Genomic DNA, 19,027 nt, shown 5'->3' on the forward strand with positions numbered 1-19,027 from the left:
CAGGAGCATGCCCAGGTGTTGTAGGGAGGTCATACAGGCACGTGGAGGCCACACACACTACTGAGCCTCATTTTGATTTGTTTTAAGGACATTACATCAAAGTTGGATCAGCCTGTAGTGTGGTTTTCCACTTTCATTTTGAGTGTGACTCCAAATCCAGACCTCCATGGGTTGATACATTTGATTTCCATTGATAATTCTTGTGTGATTTTGTTGTCAGCACATTCAACTATGTAAAGAAAAAAGTATTTCATAATAATATTTCATTCATTCAGATCTAGGATGTGTTATTTTAGTGTTCCCTTTATTTTTTTGAGCAGTGTATATTACCGTAACCAAACAAACATTGTAGATTAGAAATTATGAGAACTAACGGTAGGCTAAATGTATTACTGGTGATAGTGGTGTGCCATCCCCTTTGCAACGGACTGGTCCACACAGACTCCTTTCATATCATCCTCCTCTCACTATCACAAGGGTTAGTAACTACACAGACTCATTTCATATCATCCTCCTCTCACTATCACAAGGGTTAGTAACTACACAGACTCATTTCATATCATCCTCCACTCACTATCACAAGGGTTAGTAACTACACAGACTCATTTCATATCATCCTCCACTCACTATCACAAGGGTTAGTAACTACACAGACTCATTTCATATCATCCTCCTCTCACTATCACAAGGGTTAGTAACTACACAGACTCATTTCATATCATCTTCCACTCACTATCACAAGGGTTAGTAACTACACAGACTCATTTCATATCATCCTCCACTCACTATCACAAGGGTTAGTAACTACACAAACTCATTTCATATCATCCTCCTCTCACTATCACAAGGGTTAGTAACTACACAGACTCATTTCATATCATCCTCCACTCACTATCACAAGGGTTAGTAACTACACAGACTCATTTCATATCATCCTCCACTCACTATCACAAGGGTTAGTAACTACACAGACTCATTTCATATCATCCTCCTCTCACTATCACAAGGGTTAGTAACTACACGGACTCATTTCATATCATCCTCCACTCACTATCACAAGGGTTAGTAACTACACAGACTCATTTCATATCATCCTCCACTCACTATCACAAGGGTTAGTAACTACACAGACTCATTTCATATCATCCTCCTCTCACTATCACAAGGGTTAGTAACTCCAGACTCATTTCATATCATCCTCCACTCACTATCACAAGGGTTAGTAACTACACAGAATCATTTCATATCATCCTCCTCTCACTATCACAAGGGTTAGTAACTACACAGACTCATTTCATATCATCCTCCACTCACTATCACAAGGGTTAGTAACTACACAGACTCATTTCATATCATCCTCCACTCACTATCACAAGGGTTAGTAACTACACAGACTCATTTCATATCATCCTCCACTCACTATCACAAGGGTTAGTAACTACACAGACTCATTTCATATCATCCTCCACTCACTATCACAAGGGTTAGTAACTACACAGACTCATTTCATATCATCCTCCTCTCACTATCACAAGGGTTAGTAACTCCACAGACTAATTTCATATCATCCTCCACTCACTATCACAAGGGTTAGTAACTACACAGACTCATTTCATATCATCCTCCTCTCACTATCACAAGGGTTAGTAACTACACAGACTCATTTCATATCATCCTCCTCTCACTATCACAAGGGTTAGTAACTACACAGACTCATTTCATATCATCCTCCTCTCACTATCACAAGGGTTAGTAACTACACAGACTCATTTCATATCATCCTCCACTCACTATCACAAGGGTTAGTAACTACACAGACTCAATTCATATCATCCTCCACTCACTATCACAAGGGTTAGTAACTACACAGACTCATTTCATATCATCCTCCTCTCACTATCACAAGGGTTAGTAACTACACAGACTCATTTCATATCATCCTCCTCTCACTATCACAAGGGTTAGTAACTACATAGACTCATTTCATATCATATCATCCTCCTCTCACTACCACAAGGGTTAGTAACTACACAGACTCATTTCATATCATCCTCCTCTCACTATCACAAGGGTTAGTAACTACACAGACTCATTTCATATCATCCTCCTCTCACTATCACAAGGGTTAGTAACTACACAGACTCATTTCATATCATCCTCCTCTCACTATCACAAGGGTTAGTAACTACATAGACTCATTTCATATCATATCATCCTCCTCTCACTACCACAAGGGTTAGTAACTACACAGACTCATTTCATATCATCCTCCTCTCACTATCACAAGGGTTAGTAACTACACAGACTCATTTCATATCATCCTCCTCTCACTATCACAAGGGTTAGTAACTACACAGACTCATTTCATATCATCCTCCTCTCACTATCACAAGGGTTAGTAACTACACAGACTCACTTCAGAGAACTTTAAAACACTGGCAGTTTGTCTACTTCACTTCTTTAGTCTACTCTCTGATCACTCCAGATAACCCAGTTGTTCAGGGATGTGTTGTCAGAATTACAGAATTCAACCTATCAATAGACTGGGTCATAACTTAAGGTCAAATTTATAGATAGAACCTGCTCTTACCAATCTTCTCCTCCTCTTCTTCATCTTTAATGATGACATTCAGCTTCAGTGTTTGACTGCAGTCTTCCAGCTTCACTGATGCCATCTCTGGATCCTGCAGTACAAACTGGGCTCCACTGTCACAATCAGGACCCAGTAGCTGTAGGTTTGGACTCAGTGTGGAAGGAGAGGCAGGTTGGGTTTGTCCTCACTGTTGATGTTAACGGCCTCAGACTTAATCTGAGTCGGTCTGTAGTAATAAAGACAAACGGACACAAAAGTTACTTTCTTGACAGTTCTGGCACTTTATTCTCTAAAATATATTAGATCAGGTCGCTAAACTTTGACAACAGACCATTTATTAATTTCCCATTAGACAAAGTGCACACCTTAAATTACACAACGCAGGTGCACATAACCTGCAGTAGATTTCCCGAATTCACATAAATGACTCCAAAACCATTTAGTACAAGGTTGCAGTTGTTTTAGGCAGCACTATTCACGATTTTCCTGAATAATCTAGATGCCGGGGTTAAAGACATTTACAAACCATAGCACCCAATTTGAAGAAGGCAATGCTCTGATAATTGGCTGATTGCTCCTAACCCATAAGAATCCCCACACAGTTGACTACTTTAAAATGGTAGAAGCCCTCTCTCCATTTCTATGGATGACGCAGACCCATGCTAAAACAGGTTACATAGAGGTGGAGTCTTCTCTCCCTCTCTGTCTCCAACCGAACAATGGGAATTGTTATTCCAAAGGCTCTCTGGCAAGCGGTTTTAACTAGCTATTTACATTTGTGGTTTGGTCCAAAAGAATGGTTCATATGGACACCAAAACACATTGAGACATTATTTTCCTGTAATAGAGGAGAAGTTACCTTTTCTATCAATACCCTTTTTATGTCTCAACTACTCAGATTGAGAGCAGAGCTTCACTACTAAAACCAGAGTATCAATGAACCTTTATTCTGGAAAATGAATGCTAATATTAGTACTGCTAGCAGTATTTTAGCCAAATACTATTATAATAGCTCTCTAGTCTGTTTTATACATGTGCAATAAGCATAAACAAGGTTGGCCACTTGATTTTAACATCTGAACAAAGTGGACAGGCTATAACTTTATGAATGTCCATCCATGTGGAAGGCCTAGCGTTTGTAAAACAGTCAGTTGCATTGGCTTTATTAGTCCTGGTTCCTGTGACTAATCATGTTGTCTATTTAAGCGCTGAATAGGACCATCAGCTACCCAACTTTATCAGGAGTAACCCTGCAATAGACTGACTGGGGAGGTGATTTTTCACAGTCAAAGTCCTACAATCAGAGCTAAGAAGCTAATATTTGTGTAAACTGTTGATAATAGTTTTCTGTTGGTGTCACCTGTTTCATGGGTGCACAATCCAACTCGTTTCATAAAGTCATATAAGAATGCCCCCAATACAATGATGTGGTCTAATACCGCTACAGTGGGATTTCAGTTTATTTCAGTTTATTTTCAAAATAATTCGTTATTGTAATTTATTGTAAATAAATAATAATCCAACCATGTTCTGCGTTATTTTGTCCAAATATGACATGATTTCACTATTTTGTATCAGTTTATCGCTTTAAGAGGGATTTTTATTTTGAGTGTGAACCACACATGCCTCTATTGTGGCTAGCTTCACATAGGTAGGGACAGGCGGACATCAGGCCTATGTCCAGCTGGAGGACGGAGATGTTGGCCACATCAGATAGAAATGTATTATGTTGAACAAACATTCCTCTGATTCTAATGAATCATGTCAGTTCTATTCAGAGGATTTCTATCTGTACATTTCCAAAATGTTTTTGTTCTGAACATCCCGAGGCGGAAACCCACTGAGCTAACGAACCTGCAAAGCCTAACAAATGAACGTGTTGTGGACCCCGCGCCGTGTGCTTTTTTAAAAATCACGTTCATCACTCGCTCGGTTTGACACAAAACCTTTCCCAAACGTTATAATACCTTGATTGGTTTGTTATCTAACATGTCATGACGTTATTTCAATATTAGACAGTTTAAAAGTGCTATTACGTACCTGTAGTAAGAAGAAAAAAGGACAGCAGTTCTGACGTTCTCTTCACTCGAAAGAATGGTGTGCGTCTACCGGAACTTCCGGTCTCCCCCCCCTCCCCAACCCACTACCACAGTGCAACAGTGACATCTATTGGACTGATGGACTAACTACTGCCAAAGCATGTAGAATGTAAGTGAGATTGATTAGCTTGACAAATAAACCTTGGTTTAAAAAAACTAAACCGGTGTCTGTTTTCGTGTCTACGTTTTTCAACTCATTACATATGTATTGTAGATGATCTCTGTGGAAGGCCAAGAAGATCATCAAGAACCTCAGCCACCAGAGACACGGCCTGTTCCCCCTGCTACCATCTATCAGGCGGAGACAGTGCAGGTGCATCAAAGCTGGGACCAAGAGAATGAAAGCACTTCTATCTCCAGGCCATAAGACTGTTAAACAGTCATCCTTGATTTGATGTAGAGAATACTGGTGTCGTGCAACTTGGCATGTCCCAATGTGTGACATGTACTGAGTAGATAAATACAGATATATATTATTTTGAATGCCTTGAATTAAACAAAAGCATTACATTTACTGTAAAGATAACCCCCCAAAACTATGATGATTCAGTAGATCAATTACAGTTCTCTAGCAGGGCTCCCGAATGGCACTGCGGTCTAAGGCACAGCATCTCAGTGCTAGAGGCATCACTACAGACACCCTGGTTCAAATCTAGGCTGTATCACAACCAGGCATGATTGGGAGTCCCATAGGGTGGCGCACAATTGGCCCAACACCGTCGGGTTTGGCCAGTGTAGGTCATCATTGTAAATAAGAAATTGTTCTTAACTGACCTGCCTAATTAAATTAAAGGTCTCACAGATGCTTATGCTGACAAAACATGTTAGAGAATAGGTCAGATTTAGCTTTGTGATGCTCATTTCAACTTCCTGTCTTGTTCAGCTTCAGATAAACACTAAATATTTCACTTAAAATATATATATTTTTATAATTCATTATACAAGAGAACTAGTTTGACCAGTACAAATTCATGTACAAACTGTATTTTTCATGGGAAGATCGATTAAGCCGGCTTCAATGGAGCTGCCCAAACATATTCATAAATGACTCAAATAACTAATCTAGTTTTAAAATAAAATGTAATAAACACATGTACTTTTATTTATTGATGTACAGATTATGTAGTAAAAAATGTCTCTCCCCAAACTGATCATCACACCATCTCTGGTACATGTTGTGTCTACCAGCTCATTACCACAGAAAACTGCAGAGGGAAGCACTACCACCCAGTTAACCAGCCTCACAGAGGATATTCAACCTTAAGCGCAAATCCAAGGTCATCTCAATATCTTTACAGTAGAAGTGAACAAAACACACCAAAACTGACAAGGTGAATACTGATCAGTAAAGTAAAGAGAGGCTAATGTTCTATAATGCTCCTTTTCCTCTGCACAGTTCAATCACAGTGAGAAAGAATAGCATTACAATAGATTGTGCTACAATTTATTGAGAATTAAGTGATAGAATGATTTTAATCTTAGCCAGTCAGAGAACAGATGGGGATTCTCACATTTATATGTTGGTGTCCTTTTAAGTTGTTCTGCTAAGAAAAACTCTCCTTTGTGTATACGTTCATGTTGTTTTAAGGTACCCAGGTGAGAAAAACTCTTCCCACAGTCAGAACAGGAGTAGGGCTTCTCTCCAGTGTTGACTGATGAACTGTCAGATCCCTTGATATTTTGCAGCTCTTCCCACAGTCAGAGCAGGGATACAGATTCTCTCCTGTGTGTATTTTTAGCTTTGATAGTGTTAAAAAGAAAAAATGCAATTGCAGCCTCTTTGCAATAAGGAATTGAGACCAAAAGCTCAAGAGAAGTTTAAGAGAGTGTTTAATACCAATGATACAGTCAGCTGAGTGCATGCATTTAGAAAGCTCACAACACATTTTATACTCTTCCCTTATAGGCGTCACCTCCCCAGCTATACATTTTATGGCCCCAATGAGTTTCCCTCTTTTCCCCTGTGGAATGTCCATGGTCCTCTCTTTGTTTAGCCAGATGTCAGAATCCCAACCCGTCCATCTTCTGTTCTGGGCCTGACCCTGCTCTCTGATCCGAGGCAATTTCCTCTTCTCTGATTATAGTTACAAAATACAAACTATATATATATTTTCACCCCAACCTCGTACACGGTGTTCTGGGAATCCACAACCTTTGACATGTGACGCTTACAAAATGAAGGCCTGTTTCTAAAACTGCGTATCTAAGGCTCTGGTCTGTTCTAGGAGTGAGGGTAAACAATAGGCATGTTCTCTGCTATCCACTTTATGTTTTAATTATAATTTTGGGTATAGGGGAGAGTCACTTGTTTTCCCCCAAGTGTTCAGACAGGGTCGGGGGAAAATATATTTTAGTGAAGGGAGGGGCATACATTTTTATTTCAGAGATACAATTTGCTCCAGGTATCCCTCATTATAAATAACATACAGTCCCTTAGTAGTAAAAAAAATAATCCACCCAAATGAATGGAGAAAACGGATCACACCATCTCTATCTCTATCTGATACATGTTGTGTCTACTATCTCAGTCCCACAGACGACTTCATACGGAAGCAGTATATTCAACGCTAAGGGCAAATCCAAGGTCCTCTCAATATTTTTTGCAGTAGAAGCTAATAAAACACACCAAAACTGACAAAGTAACTGACAAAGTAAAGTAAAGAGGATAACATTCTATAATGCTCCATTTCCTCTGCACAGTTCTCTCACAGTGAGAAACAATAGGACAACAATAGCGTGTTCTACACTTTCTTCATTTGATCCAATTCCCTGTTACCAATTATTTTATGAGATGAGAATTAAGTGACTTTAATCTTAGCTGGTCCGAGAGAACTGATGAAGCTTCTCTCCTTTTGTTACCAAAAAGGGAGGTTACTTTAAACAGGGGTCCATTTTCAATCCAGCAACAAAAAAAATGTAATCTGCAAAAGGCTTCACTCGTTTGTATCCGTTGGTGTGCTTAAGTTGCTCTGTTGAGAGAATCTCGCCCCACAGTCAGAGCAGGAGTAAGGTTTCTCTCCTGTGTGCACTCTCTGATGAACTGTCAGAGCACTTGATGTTGTGAAACTCTTCCCACATTCAGAGCAGGGATAAGGCTTCTCTCCTTCCTGTGTGTATACGTTGGTGATTCTTTAAGCTGCTGTGTCGAGTGAAATTCTTCCCACAGTCAGAGCAGGAGTAAGGCTTCTCTCCTGTGTGTAAACGTTGGTGTTCCTTTAAGCTGCTGTGTTGAGAGAAACTTTTTCCACAGTCAGAACAGAAGGAAAGCCTCTCTCCGGTGTGTGTTCTCTGATGAACATTTAGCGCAGATGATGTTGGGAAGAATTTACCACAGTCAGAGCAAGTGTAAGGCTTGTCTCCTGTGTGTATATGTTGGTGTGATTTTACGCTGCTCTGTAGAGAGAAACTCTTCCCACATTTAGAGCAGGAGTAAGGCTTCTCTCCTGTATGTATACGCTGGTGACATTTTAACGTATCAAATTGTGTGAAACGTTTTCCACAGTCCGAACAGGAGTAAGGCTTTTCACCTGTATGTAAACGTTGGTGTATTTTTAAGTTGCTCCGTTGAGAAAAACTCTTCCCACAGTCAGAGCAGGAAAAAGGCTTTTCTCCTGTATGTACACGTTCATGTGCTTTTAAAGTATCCAATAGGGAGAAACTTTTCCCACAGTCAGAGCAGAAGTAAGGCTTCTCTCCTGTGTGTATATGTTGGTGTATTTTTAAACTGCTCCGTCGAGAGAATCTCCCCCCACAGTCAGAGCAGGAAAAAGGCTTCTCTCCTGTGTGTGTTCTCTGGTGAACTGTTAGGTCAGATGATGTTGTGAAGCATTTTCCACATTCAGAGCAAGAGTAAGGCTTCTCTCCTGTGTGTATGCGTTGGTGTGATTTGAAGTGGCTTCGTTGAGAGAATCTCCACCCACAGTATGAGCAGGAGTAAGGTTTCTCTCCTGTGTGTATACGTTGGTGTGTTTTTAAGCTGCTCTGTTGAGAGAATCTCAACCCACAGTCAGAGCAGGAGTACGACTTCTCTCCTGTGTGTATTTTTAAGTGTATTTTTAGCTTTGAAAGAATTGGGAAAATCTTCTTACAATGTGGGCATTGGTGAGACCTCTTAGGTCTGTGATCTTCCTGTTGTTGCTCTCTGGATGTAGGGAATGTCTCAATGTTACCTGTGTGAACAGCATCAGAAATAAAAGTCAGTGTGATAAACAGTGATTATACAAAATATTATGAACACCTGCTACTTCCATGACATAGACTGACCAGGTGAAAGCTATGATCCCTTATTGATATCACTTGTTAAATCACTGTAGATGAAGGGGTGTAGACAGGTTAAAGAAGGATTTTTAAATATTGAGATAATTTAGACATGGATTGTGTATGTGTGCCATTCAGAGGGTGAATCAGCAAGACAAAAGATTGAAGTGTCTTTGAACGGGGTGTGGTAATAGGTGTCAGGTCCACCGGTTTGTGTCAAGAACTGCAATGCTGCTGGGTTTTTCACACTGAACAGTTTCCCTTATGTATAAAGAATGGTCCACCACCCAAAGGACATCCAGCCAACTTGACACAACTGTGGGAATCAAAAAGGCCAGCTTTTTCAAGCAGAAATTTGCATCCTGTAGCTCTAACTCCAAAAAGTTCTGGGACACTGTAAGGTCCATGGAGAACAAGAGCACCTCCTCCCAGCTGCCCACTGCACTGAGGCTAGGTAACACAGTCACCACCGATAAATCCATGATAATCGAAAACTTCAACAAGCATTTCTCAATGGCTGGCCATGCCTTCCTCCTGGCTACTCCAACCTCGGCCAACAGCTCCGCCCCCCTGCAGCTACTCGCCCAAGCCATCCCAGCTTCTCCTTTACCCAAATCCAGATAGCAGATGTTCTGAAAGAGCTGCAAAACCTGGACCCGTACAAATCAGCTGGGCTTGACAATCTGGACCCTCTATTTCTGAAACTATCTGCCGCCATTGTCGCAACCCCTATTACCAGCCTGTTCAAACTCTCTTTCATATCGTCTGAGATCCCCAAGGACTGGAAAGCTGCCGCGGTCATCCCCCTCTTCAAAGGGGAGACACCCTGGACCCAAACGGTTACAGACCTATATCCATCCTGCCCTGCCTATCTAAGGTCTTCGAAAGCCAAGTCAACAAACAGATCACTGACCATCTCGAATCCCACCATACCTTCTCCGCTGTGCAATCTGGTTTCCCGAGCCAGTCACGGGTGCACCTCAGTCACGCTAAAGGTACTAAACGATATCATAACTGCCATCGATAAAAGACAGTACTGTGCAGCCATCTTCATCGACCTGGCCAAGGCTTTCGACTCTGTCAATCACCATATTCTTATCAGCAGACTCAATAGCCTCGGTTTTTCTAATGACTGCCTTGCCTGGTTCTCCAATTACTTTGCAGACAGAGTTCAGTGTGTCAAATCGGAGGGCATGTTGTCCGGTCTTCTGGCAGTGGGGGTGCCACAGGGTTCAATTCTCGGGCCGACTCTTTTCTCTGTATATATCAATGATGCTGCTCTTGCTGCGGGCGATTCCCTGATCCACCTCTATGCAGACGACACCATTCTGTATACTTCTGGCCCTTCCTTGGACACTGTGCTATCTAAACTCCAAACAAGCTTCAATGCCATACAACACTCCTTCCGTGGCCTCCAACTGCACTTAAACGCCAGTAAAACCAAATGCATGCTTTTCAAAAGTTCGCTGCCTGCACCCACACGCCCGACTAGCATCACCACCCTGGATGGTTCCGACCTAGAATATGTGGACATCTATAAGTACCTAGGTGTCTGGCTAGACTGTAAACTCTCCTTCCAGACTCATATCAAACATCTCCAATCCAAAATCAAATCTAGAATCGGCTTTCTATTTCGCAACAAAGCCTCCTTCACTCACGCCGCCAAACTTACCCTAGTAAAACTGACTATCCTACCGATCCTCGACTTCGGCGATGTCATCTACAAAATGGCTTCCAATACTCTACTCAGCAAACTGGATGCAGTTTATCACAGTGCCATCCGCTTTGTTACTAAAGCACCTTATCCCACCCACCACTGCGACCTGTATGATCTAGTCGGCTGACCCTCGCTACATATTCGTCGCCAGACCCACTGGCTCCAGGTTATCTACAAGTCCATGCTAGGTAAAGCTCCGCCTTATCTCAGTTCACTGGTCACGGTGGCAACACTCACCCGTAGCACGCGCTCCAGCAGGTGTATCTCACTGATCATCCCTAAAGCCAACACCTCATTTGGCCTCCTTTCCTTCCAGTTTTCTGCTGCCTGTGACTGGAACGAATTGCAAAAATCGTTGAAGTTGGAGACTTTTATCTCCCTCATCAACTTTAAACATCTGCTATCTGAGCAGCTAACCGATCGCTGCAGCTGTACATAGTCCATCTGTAAATAGCCCACCCAATTTACCTACCTCATCCCCATACTGTTTTTATTTATTTACTTTTCTGCTCTTTTGCACACCAATATCTCTACCTGTACATGACCATCTAATCATTTATCACTCCAGTGTTAATCTGCTAAATTGTAATTATTCGCCTAGCTTCTCATGCCCTTTGCACACAATGTATATAGACTCTTTAAAAAATAAAAAATAAATTATACTGTGTTATTGACTTGTTTATTGTTTACTCCATGTGTAACTCTGTGTTGCTGTCTGTTCACACTGCTATGCTTTATCTTGGGCAGGTCGCAGTTGTAAATGAGAACTTGTTCTCAACTTGCCTACCTGGTTAAATAAAGGTTAAATACATTTTAAAAATTTAGTCCACATGGGCCAGACTCCCTGTGGAACACTTTCAAAACATTGTACAGTCCATTAGAGCTGTCCTTGACACCAAGAGTAATCTGTTCTTCCCACCAATCGATTGGCTTAAATTTTTAAATGTGCATTTGATGCGATTGTGCTCAGACTTACAAAACAAAAAGACTAGCACCTGTTGTCTCTCTCTCTCTTCCCTGCTGCAGCGACCACCACAGAACATCAACAGTGTTCATCACGCTGTCCACTGTACTGAAGCTGCAACATAATTACAGCCATTTCTGACTGAAAAGTTCTGTTGCTGAAATCCCTCATTTGTTTGGGAAAAACGTTCTCTATTCCCTCGCATTTATTTGTGAGACATGTATACATTGCATGCACGTGACCAATAGGGCAGGACCTATAGCATATCATAATCACATCAATAAATTGGTTATAACAAACTCAGAACACTGTAACAGCAAAACGGTTGCAGAGGACGTGACAAACTCGAAACAGGAGAATGTTTACTGGTTGCTCAGGAGGTAAAGGGGAAGTCAGATGTGTGGAATAAATGTGACTAGTTGTGGAAAATACTGGAGATCCAGAAAAGTAAGGTAAGGAGCAAACACTGAGTGCATATTGTGTGTTCCAAACAGGTAGATTACAAAAATCTTCTGACTGTTTGGAACAATGTAAACAACACTAATTATAAGTGTACCAGAGCATCTACTTTACAGCAAAGACTAAAAACTGTCGCATTCATTCGTGAATGCAATTTTCAAAAACAGAACGGCTTATTTATTGTTTACGCTAATTATTCAAGGCTCACTTAAATTTTACTTTAAAAACTAAAATGCTTGATTGCATTTTAAATCATGAATGACTGGTATGCTGTGTGATGACATGGACGAATGACGGATTGATACAGTAGCCTACACAAGTATTGAAATGTAGTCTTTAGTAAGTTAAGGTATTAAGACAAAACCAAATGCGCTCTTAGGCCTCAAGCTGGATGGTGCTTATACAAGGCTGCTATACTAAGCCTACTAATGATAATGGCATTACCTATTATCATAGTGATGGTCATAATAATAATTATAACAAGATGGAGATCCAGAAAAAGGAGGGGTTTTAATATTAATATTCTGACCATTTGGAACAGTGTATAGAACATTAAATTAATGATCAATAATACCAGAGAGGCTGGTTTAATGAAAACATTAAGCATTTATTAAAGCATAGCAAAGATAAAAAATTGGAGAATTTGTTAAATTGTTTATCCGACATGTTGCGTGTGGCTTGGTGCTCACGGAATCAGTAGGCTATTAAACAAACAGGCAACACGAGCAGGTTCTGTCTTATTTCTGCAGATAAATGGATGATATATAAAGCCAGGCACAATTAACAGTTATGATTATAATAGCAATTTAAGTTGGAGTTTCCTCTCTCACTTCTATTAGACAATAAGGGAAGGGCTGTTTTCTCATCTCCTCATCCTGCTGCCTCCGCAGCTTTGTTCTCAACACCGATATGCTGGTTAACTTTGCTATTATACACAAAGCAACATGGTCTAGGAAAAGGCGCCAATTCAACAGTGCACTGAGATGTGTTTCAGAACTGTGAACTAACTCAGTATTAGCAAAGTGTTCTTACTGTTTTGCACACTCTGTACAAGCCAAATAAGACATTTTAACATCAGCAGTTGTCACAAAGTGCTTTACAGAAACCCAGCCTAAAACCCCAAAGAGCAATCAATGCAGATGTAGAAGCACAGTGGTTAGGAAACACTCCTAGAAGGCAGGAAGCTAGAAAGAAACCTAGAGAGGAGCTAGACTCAGAGGGGTGTCCAGTACTCTTCCAAACATTAGTAGTGAATTTCATACAAGTTGGTCACCGCACTTAAATTGAGCTGCAGGAGACTCACCTCACGAAGCACACATTTTGGTAATTGTGCTTAATTGTAAACAAACACACGTGACTGACTCAAACCGTTGTTTTGGGAAACTAGTACCCGTACGCTTCATAATGAAAAATATTCATTATAAAAGATATCTAACGGGCGAAATGATGAACGCGATGTGATTTATCTATTACCTAGTGCACAAGTTGATATGCTGCACAACAGTAATTGACTCACAAGGCTACGGTCTCTTCTCTTTGTGTGCTTGTAAACAAACACCACGTGACTGGGGGACTACCGTAAACTACTTAATAATGTGACAGATTCAATTAAGAAAGCAATGTTCTGTATCTCCTAACGTATTTCAAATTGACATTAGTCATTTAGCAGAACAGTAGTGAGTGCATACGTTTTAATATTTTTTTCGCACTGGTCCCCCGTGGGAATCGAACCCACAACTGGTCTACACGTGACCAACATCTACCTTCTCATTGAAACATTTCATCACGAAACAGTTCTACTGCAACTTTTTATGCACAGTGGAAAGTTGGAATGAATTACACAAACTCAGTTAGATAGAACCTGCTCTTACCATGAGAAACAGATTTCCCAATCTTCTCCTCCTCTTCTTCATCTTTAATGTTGACATTCAGCTCCAGTGTTTGACTGCAGTCTTCCAGCTTCACTGATGCCATCTCTGGATCCTGCAGTGCAAACTGGGCTCCTCTGTCACAATCAGGACCCAGTGACTGTAGGTTTGGACTTGGTGTGGAAGGAGAGAGGCAGGCTGGGTTTGTCCTCACTCTCGATGTTGCCGGCTTGTCAGAGAAATTCTATAAGAGAGAGTGCAGATTCTTTCAAACAACACGTTATTATAAGATTAGCTAAAATGGAGCAGTCAACTATGCACTTCAACAGTTGTGCAGTTAAGGCCCAACGAACAGTGACGGGTCTCCGCTTTTATAGAGAAGTACATCCTTTTAGTAGACGTGGCACATAGTGTGTAAAAGGCAATTACTTGTCTGTGCCGATTTAAGATAGCACGAGGTTGATAGCCCGAGGTCTCCACCGTCTAACTGTATTCCCAACAGCAAACACTATAATGTGCTTCTTTCTGCAAGTTCCCATACATGTGACTTCCTGTAGATAGTAAACCCACGGGATGTCAGATGCTGCGGACGTACCTAACGGATCATAGCTATACGCCCAGTCTTGTGACAAAGTCACACAAAGACAAGTTTGTATCAGATTAGAAAAAACACTAGCATATAACAAGAGACTATTCTTTAAGCAGTAAAACACGGGATATCATGACTAATTATGTAATTTTCCACTACAGGCCTCAGACTTAATCTGTGTCGGCAAGTAGTAATAAAGAGAAACGGACACAAAAGTTAGTCTTGACAGTTCTGTCACTTTCTTTATTCTCTAAAAATACATCATATTTTTTCTTGTTCAATTATCTCATTTCAATAGATCAGGTAGCTAAGCATTGACAACAAAACATTCATTCACATTAGACAACGTTCAAGCTATAAAACTAGGCAACGTAAGTGAACTTAACCTATAGTAGGTTTCCCAAATTCAAATAAATGCATAAATGACAAAAAAACATATAGTACATGGTTGCAGTTTGTTTTAGGCAGCACTATGTACTATTTGTAATTGGCTCACTGCTACCGCACCGCAAGCGGTACCAGAGCGCCAAGTCTAGGTCCAAAAGGCTCCTTAACAGCTTCTACCCCCAAGCCATAAGTTTGCTGAACAATTCATCAAATGGCCACCTGGACCATTTGCGTTGACACGCAGTCTACCATTCCGCAATACGTTTTATCACAGAGGACAATGTTAGGACTCATCATTGTAGTCTGTATAAAAATGTATGATGGATCTCTCTGTCTATAAGAAGAGAGCTGCATTCTCTTTTATTTATTTCCAAGCAATTTTACAGAAACTCCCTACAAATGTAACTTAATTAATTAAGTTAAGAATCATAAGTTACCAAACCCGTTCTCAGGAATGGATAACACTAGCGATCCCTTCAGTCTCCACATATTTGGGAAAATCTGCGTTTAGATTTTTTTGCCCATAATTTGTGGAACAATTTGCAGAGTTCGCTGCAGCTAGATGTGCTGGTGCCACTCAGGCAGTTTACATTATTGATTGAGGACCTCTATGTAGTTGAATGTGATTGCTTTTATTAAATATGTTTATTTTGTTATTATGTGCTGAATTATATTGTTTTATACACATACAGTACCAGTCAAAAGTTTGGACACACCTACTCATTCAAGGGGTTTACTTTATTTGTACTATGTTCTACATTGTAGAATAATAGTTAAGACATCAACACTCTGAAATAACACATATGGAATCATGTAGTAACCCAAAAAGTGTTAAAATCATTTAAAAAATATATATATTTTACATTCTTCAAAGTAGCCACACTTTGCCTTGATGACAGCTTTGCACACTCTTGGCATCCTCATGCACAAATGCCAATCGTCGGCTGGAGTGGTGTAAAGCTAACCATTGGACTGTGGAGCAGTGGAAATGCGGTCTCTGGAGTGATGAATCAAGGGTTCACCATCTACAGTCCGAGGGACAAATCTGGGTTTGGAGGATGCCAGAGAACGCTACCTGCCCCAAATGCAGAGTGCCAACTGTACATTTTGGTGGAGGATGAATAATGGTCTGGGGCTGTTTTTCATGGTTTGAGCTAGGCCCCTTAGTTCCAGTGAAGGGAAATCTTAATGCTACAGCATACAATGACATTATAGATGATTCTGTTCTTCCAACTTTGTGGCAACAGTTTTGTGGAAGGCCCTTTCCTGTTTCCAGAAATGGTTAGTTGAGATCAGTGTGGAAGAACTTGACTGGCCCGCACATTTCCCTGACCTTTACCCCATCGAACACCTTTGGGATGAATTGGAACAAATGGTCTGATCTATATCTTCAATCAAATTAAACATGTACTACTGTGACATTAAAATGTTTCATGGTATTTTTCATCAGTTGTTTTATATGAAATGTCATTACCACAACGCTAAGTCATTACCATCACGGTACATATTTTTGTTGCAAAAGTGTATTCAATTACAACTGCTATAAATTATTTTTCCCATATGTGAACCTCATATGCTTGTTCTTAAGATAATTTCTAAAGTAATGTAAAATATTAAGATTTTGATGTGGTAAATACATGTTTCTGAGTATCATCAAGGCAGATATGGACATTTAGACACGACAATAATGAATAAATGTAATTAAGGAAACTTCCAAATAGTAAAAATATATATATACAATTCATGTGAAATGTTATATAGAACACCGTAGGTGCAATTTCTGTCATTTCCGTTTCAACTAAAATAGCACATTTTTATGACATGGTGGTAATGACATTTCCTCTCAGGTATTTGGAGAAACCGATAAAAATATGTACATTCTTAAATAGTTTGGTCTCAGCCACTATTAGATCTTCTTTCCAGACCGAGTGGAGAAGATATTCAGATAAAAAGCCGTTTCAACAGGTTTCATTTCCAAAAATATTTACAAACAACCATATATTTAATAGAACAGGTGGCCTGTTAATAGTGATGCACGGATATAACAAAAAAACTGATACCGCGAAAACCAATGTAAAAAAAAAGCTGCGTTTTAAGCATTCTAGTACAGTTAAATAGTTAACACAACACACATGGACACAGCGGTCTGAGGCACTGCATCTCAGTGCAAGATGCGTCACTACAGTCCCTGGTTCGAATCCAGGCTGCATCACATCCGGCCGTGATTGGGAGTCCCATAGGGCAGCACACAATTGGCCCAGCGTCGTCCTGGCAGTCATTGTAAAATAAGAATTTGTTCTTAACTGACTTGCCTAGTTAAATAAAGGTTACACACACCACAAAAGTGTTACCAAAAAAGTTATTTTGTTGGCATTTAAGTATGTCTCCATTACCATTAAAACATAATCAAAACCCATTTATTTAACTTACTTGCTGTGCTGTTTCGTTAATTTGTTCAGTCACTTCATTCTCAACCAGGACTTCTATGGAACGCCGTTTGGGTCTTTGCGTGCCAAAAAAGACACAGTAGCTATAGTTAGCTAGCTAACAATTTAGCTAGGTATCATCATCTAAAATAACCCTAATTTATAAGACAGTTCTTATTTGATTAATGGTGGTCGGACCCATCTATGTGAAGCTAGCCACAATAAGGATTAGCAGCAATAGTGGGCTTTTCAGTAAGCCTTCAAAATAAAAGTAATTATACTATTTGTATTCATTTGCATCACTTTCAATTACACACTTTTATTTTGAAGGCAAACCGCAAATTCCACTATTGTGCTTAATCCTTATTTCGACTAGCTTCACAACACATAACCCGGTCCAGACAAATCTCACTAGTTTAAAGAAGCTAGCTGGCTTCTTATAACGTTCAATTTCAATAGGCGAACCACAAGTGGCAACCTAGCTATTACTTACAAGGATTCCGAAATCATTGCTAAGAATAATGAAAATGACTGCAGTTTTTACTGGCCATTGTGTTCAGGCTGGTTGTATTGGTGCTAGTTAGGTTACCAAGTTAAAGCTAGCTACCCCAGAAGTTGCGGTCGAACAAATAATGCTTTATTACCAACGCGGTATTGTAAACACATCGTTCGTGGTCGGTGTTTGCTGACATTTTTGTACAGCTTTGACAGTGCTACTGTATCATTTTTGACACGCAAAGACCTAAACGGCGTTCCGTAATATGTATGTCGTGAAGCTAATAGTAGTGACGCTATTACTGTGTAACTCTGGTAGGGCAACATCGGAAAAATAGCGCACTTGGTTGTGTTAACCGGTGCTTGACCAGTCGGCGAAAGCCAACATCACCCACGACAGTGAACGGTTGATTGTCAAGGGCAATGAATTCCATTATCTTGCATTTAATGGATTTCACCTTTGAGATGTCTTGCTGAAATGTTTACTTGTTGACTGGTAGACATTGTGGGCGAGTTTAGGAATGCTGTGTTGCACGTATAGCGCAACATTTTACGTGGCGTCATCACGTCACGTACCTTCGTTATATAAGTATGCACGTCAACTTTGACATCGGTTTTGCACATCTGGCGTTAAGCTAGACATCGGCCGTAGCATTTGTAGCTAATATCGGCGATTCCGATATGTTCAAGATATATCATGCATCCTACGCATTAATATAGACATTGGTGATTTTACCACTGTAATCAGATCCAACATTATGTTATGGTCATTTATTTGATTAGCCCACTAACCACGTGTTAAATGTGTAGTGTAGCCTACACTGTCTAGGACTATGAATTGGGCAGCTATAGGCTATTTGTTAATAGGATAATTCAAACGTGTGGATATAGGGCTAAATGTGAAATATTCATTGTCTCTGTGAATTGAAATTATGTTGTTCCCCACCAGTGCACCCAGAAGAGGAAACAACGATTCAATGTAGTCTAACATCTCTCTCAAACAGCACAGATGTGATTCACTGTAGAAGCACTGGTCCTCTTACATGTTAATTCCAGGTTGCATATTACAATATTTAGGGGCATATCAGAAGGTCTGCTCTGTCCATAACAGTCACACCAAGCATAGGGTTGGTTGGTATAAGATTGAAATGGGTAAATAATGTACCCATGAAA

General features: G+C 40.2%; 2 protein-coding genes across 2 annotated transcripts in view; both read right to left on the reverse strand.

Annotated features, from left to right (window-relative positions):
* LOC139372892 (zinc finger protein 879-like) overlaps positions 1-14,079 on the reverse strand; it is a 63,810-nt gene extending 49,731 nt beyond the window's left edge. The window contains exon 1 of the mRNA XM_071112749.1: positions 13,961-14,079. Coding sequence (XP_070968850.1) covers positions 13,961-14,063 — 103 coding nt within the window. The 5' untranslated portion in view covers positions 14,064-14,079. The remainder of the gene's footprint in view (positions 1-13,960) is intronic.
* On the reverse strand, positions 7,771-11,765 carry LOC139373890 (zinc finger protein ZFP2-like). The gene is made up of 4 exons (XM_071114987.1): positions 11,760-11,765; positions 8,781-8,861; positions 8,220-8,673; positions 7,771-8,135 (listed from the first exon to the last, which is right to left on the reverse strand). Exons 1-4 carry the CDS (start codon positions 11,763-11,765, stop codon positions 7,771-7,773), a joined length of 906 nt encoding a protein of 301 aa, XP_070971088.1.
* Positions 14,080-19,027: the final 4,948 nt, after the last annotated feature.

This window comes from Oncorhynchus clarkii, chromosome 18 (assembly GCF_045791955.1).
Source record: "Oncorhynchus clarkii lewisi isolate Uvic-CL-2024 chromosome 18, UVic_Ocla_1.0, whole genome shotgun sequence".
In the NCBI taxonomy this organism is placed as follows: Eukaryota; Metazoa; Chordata; class Actinopteri; order Salmoniformes; family Salmonidae; genus Oncorhynchus; species Oncorhynchus clarkii.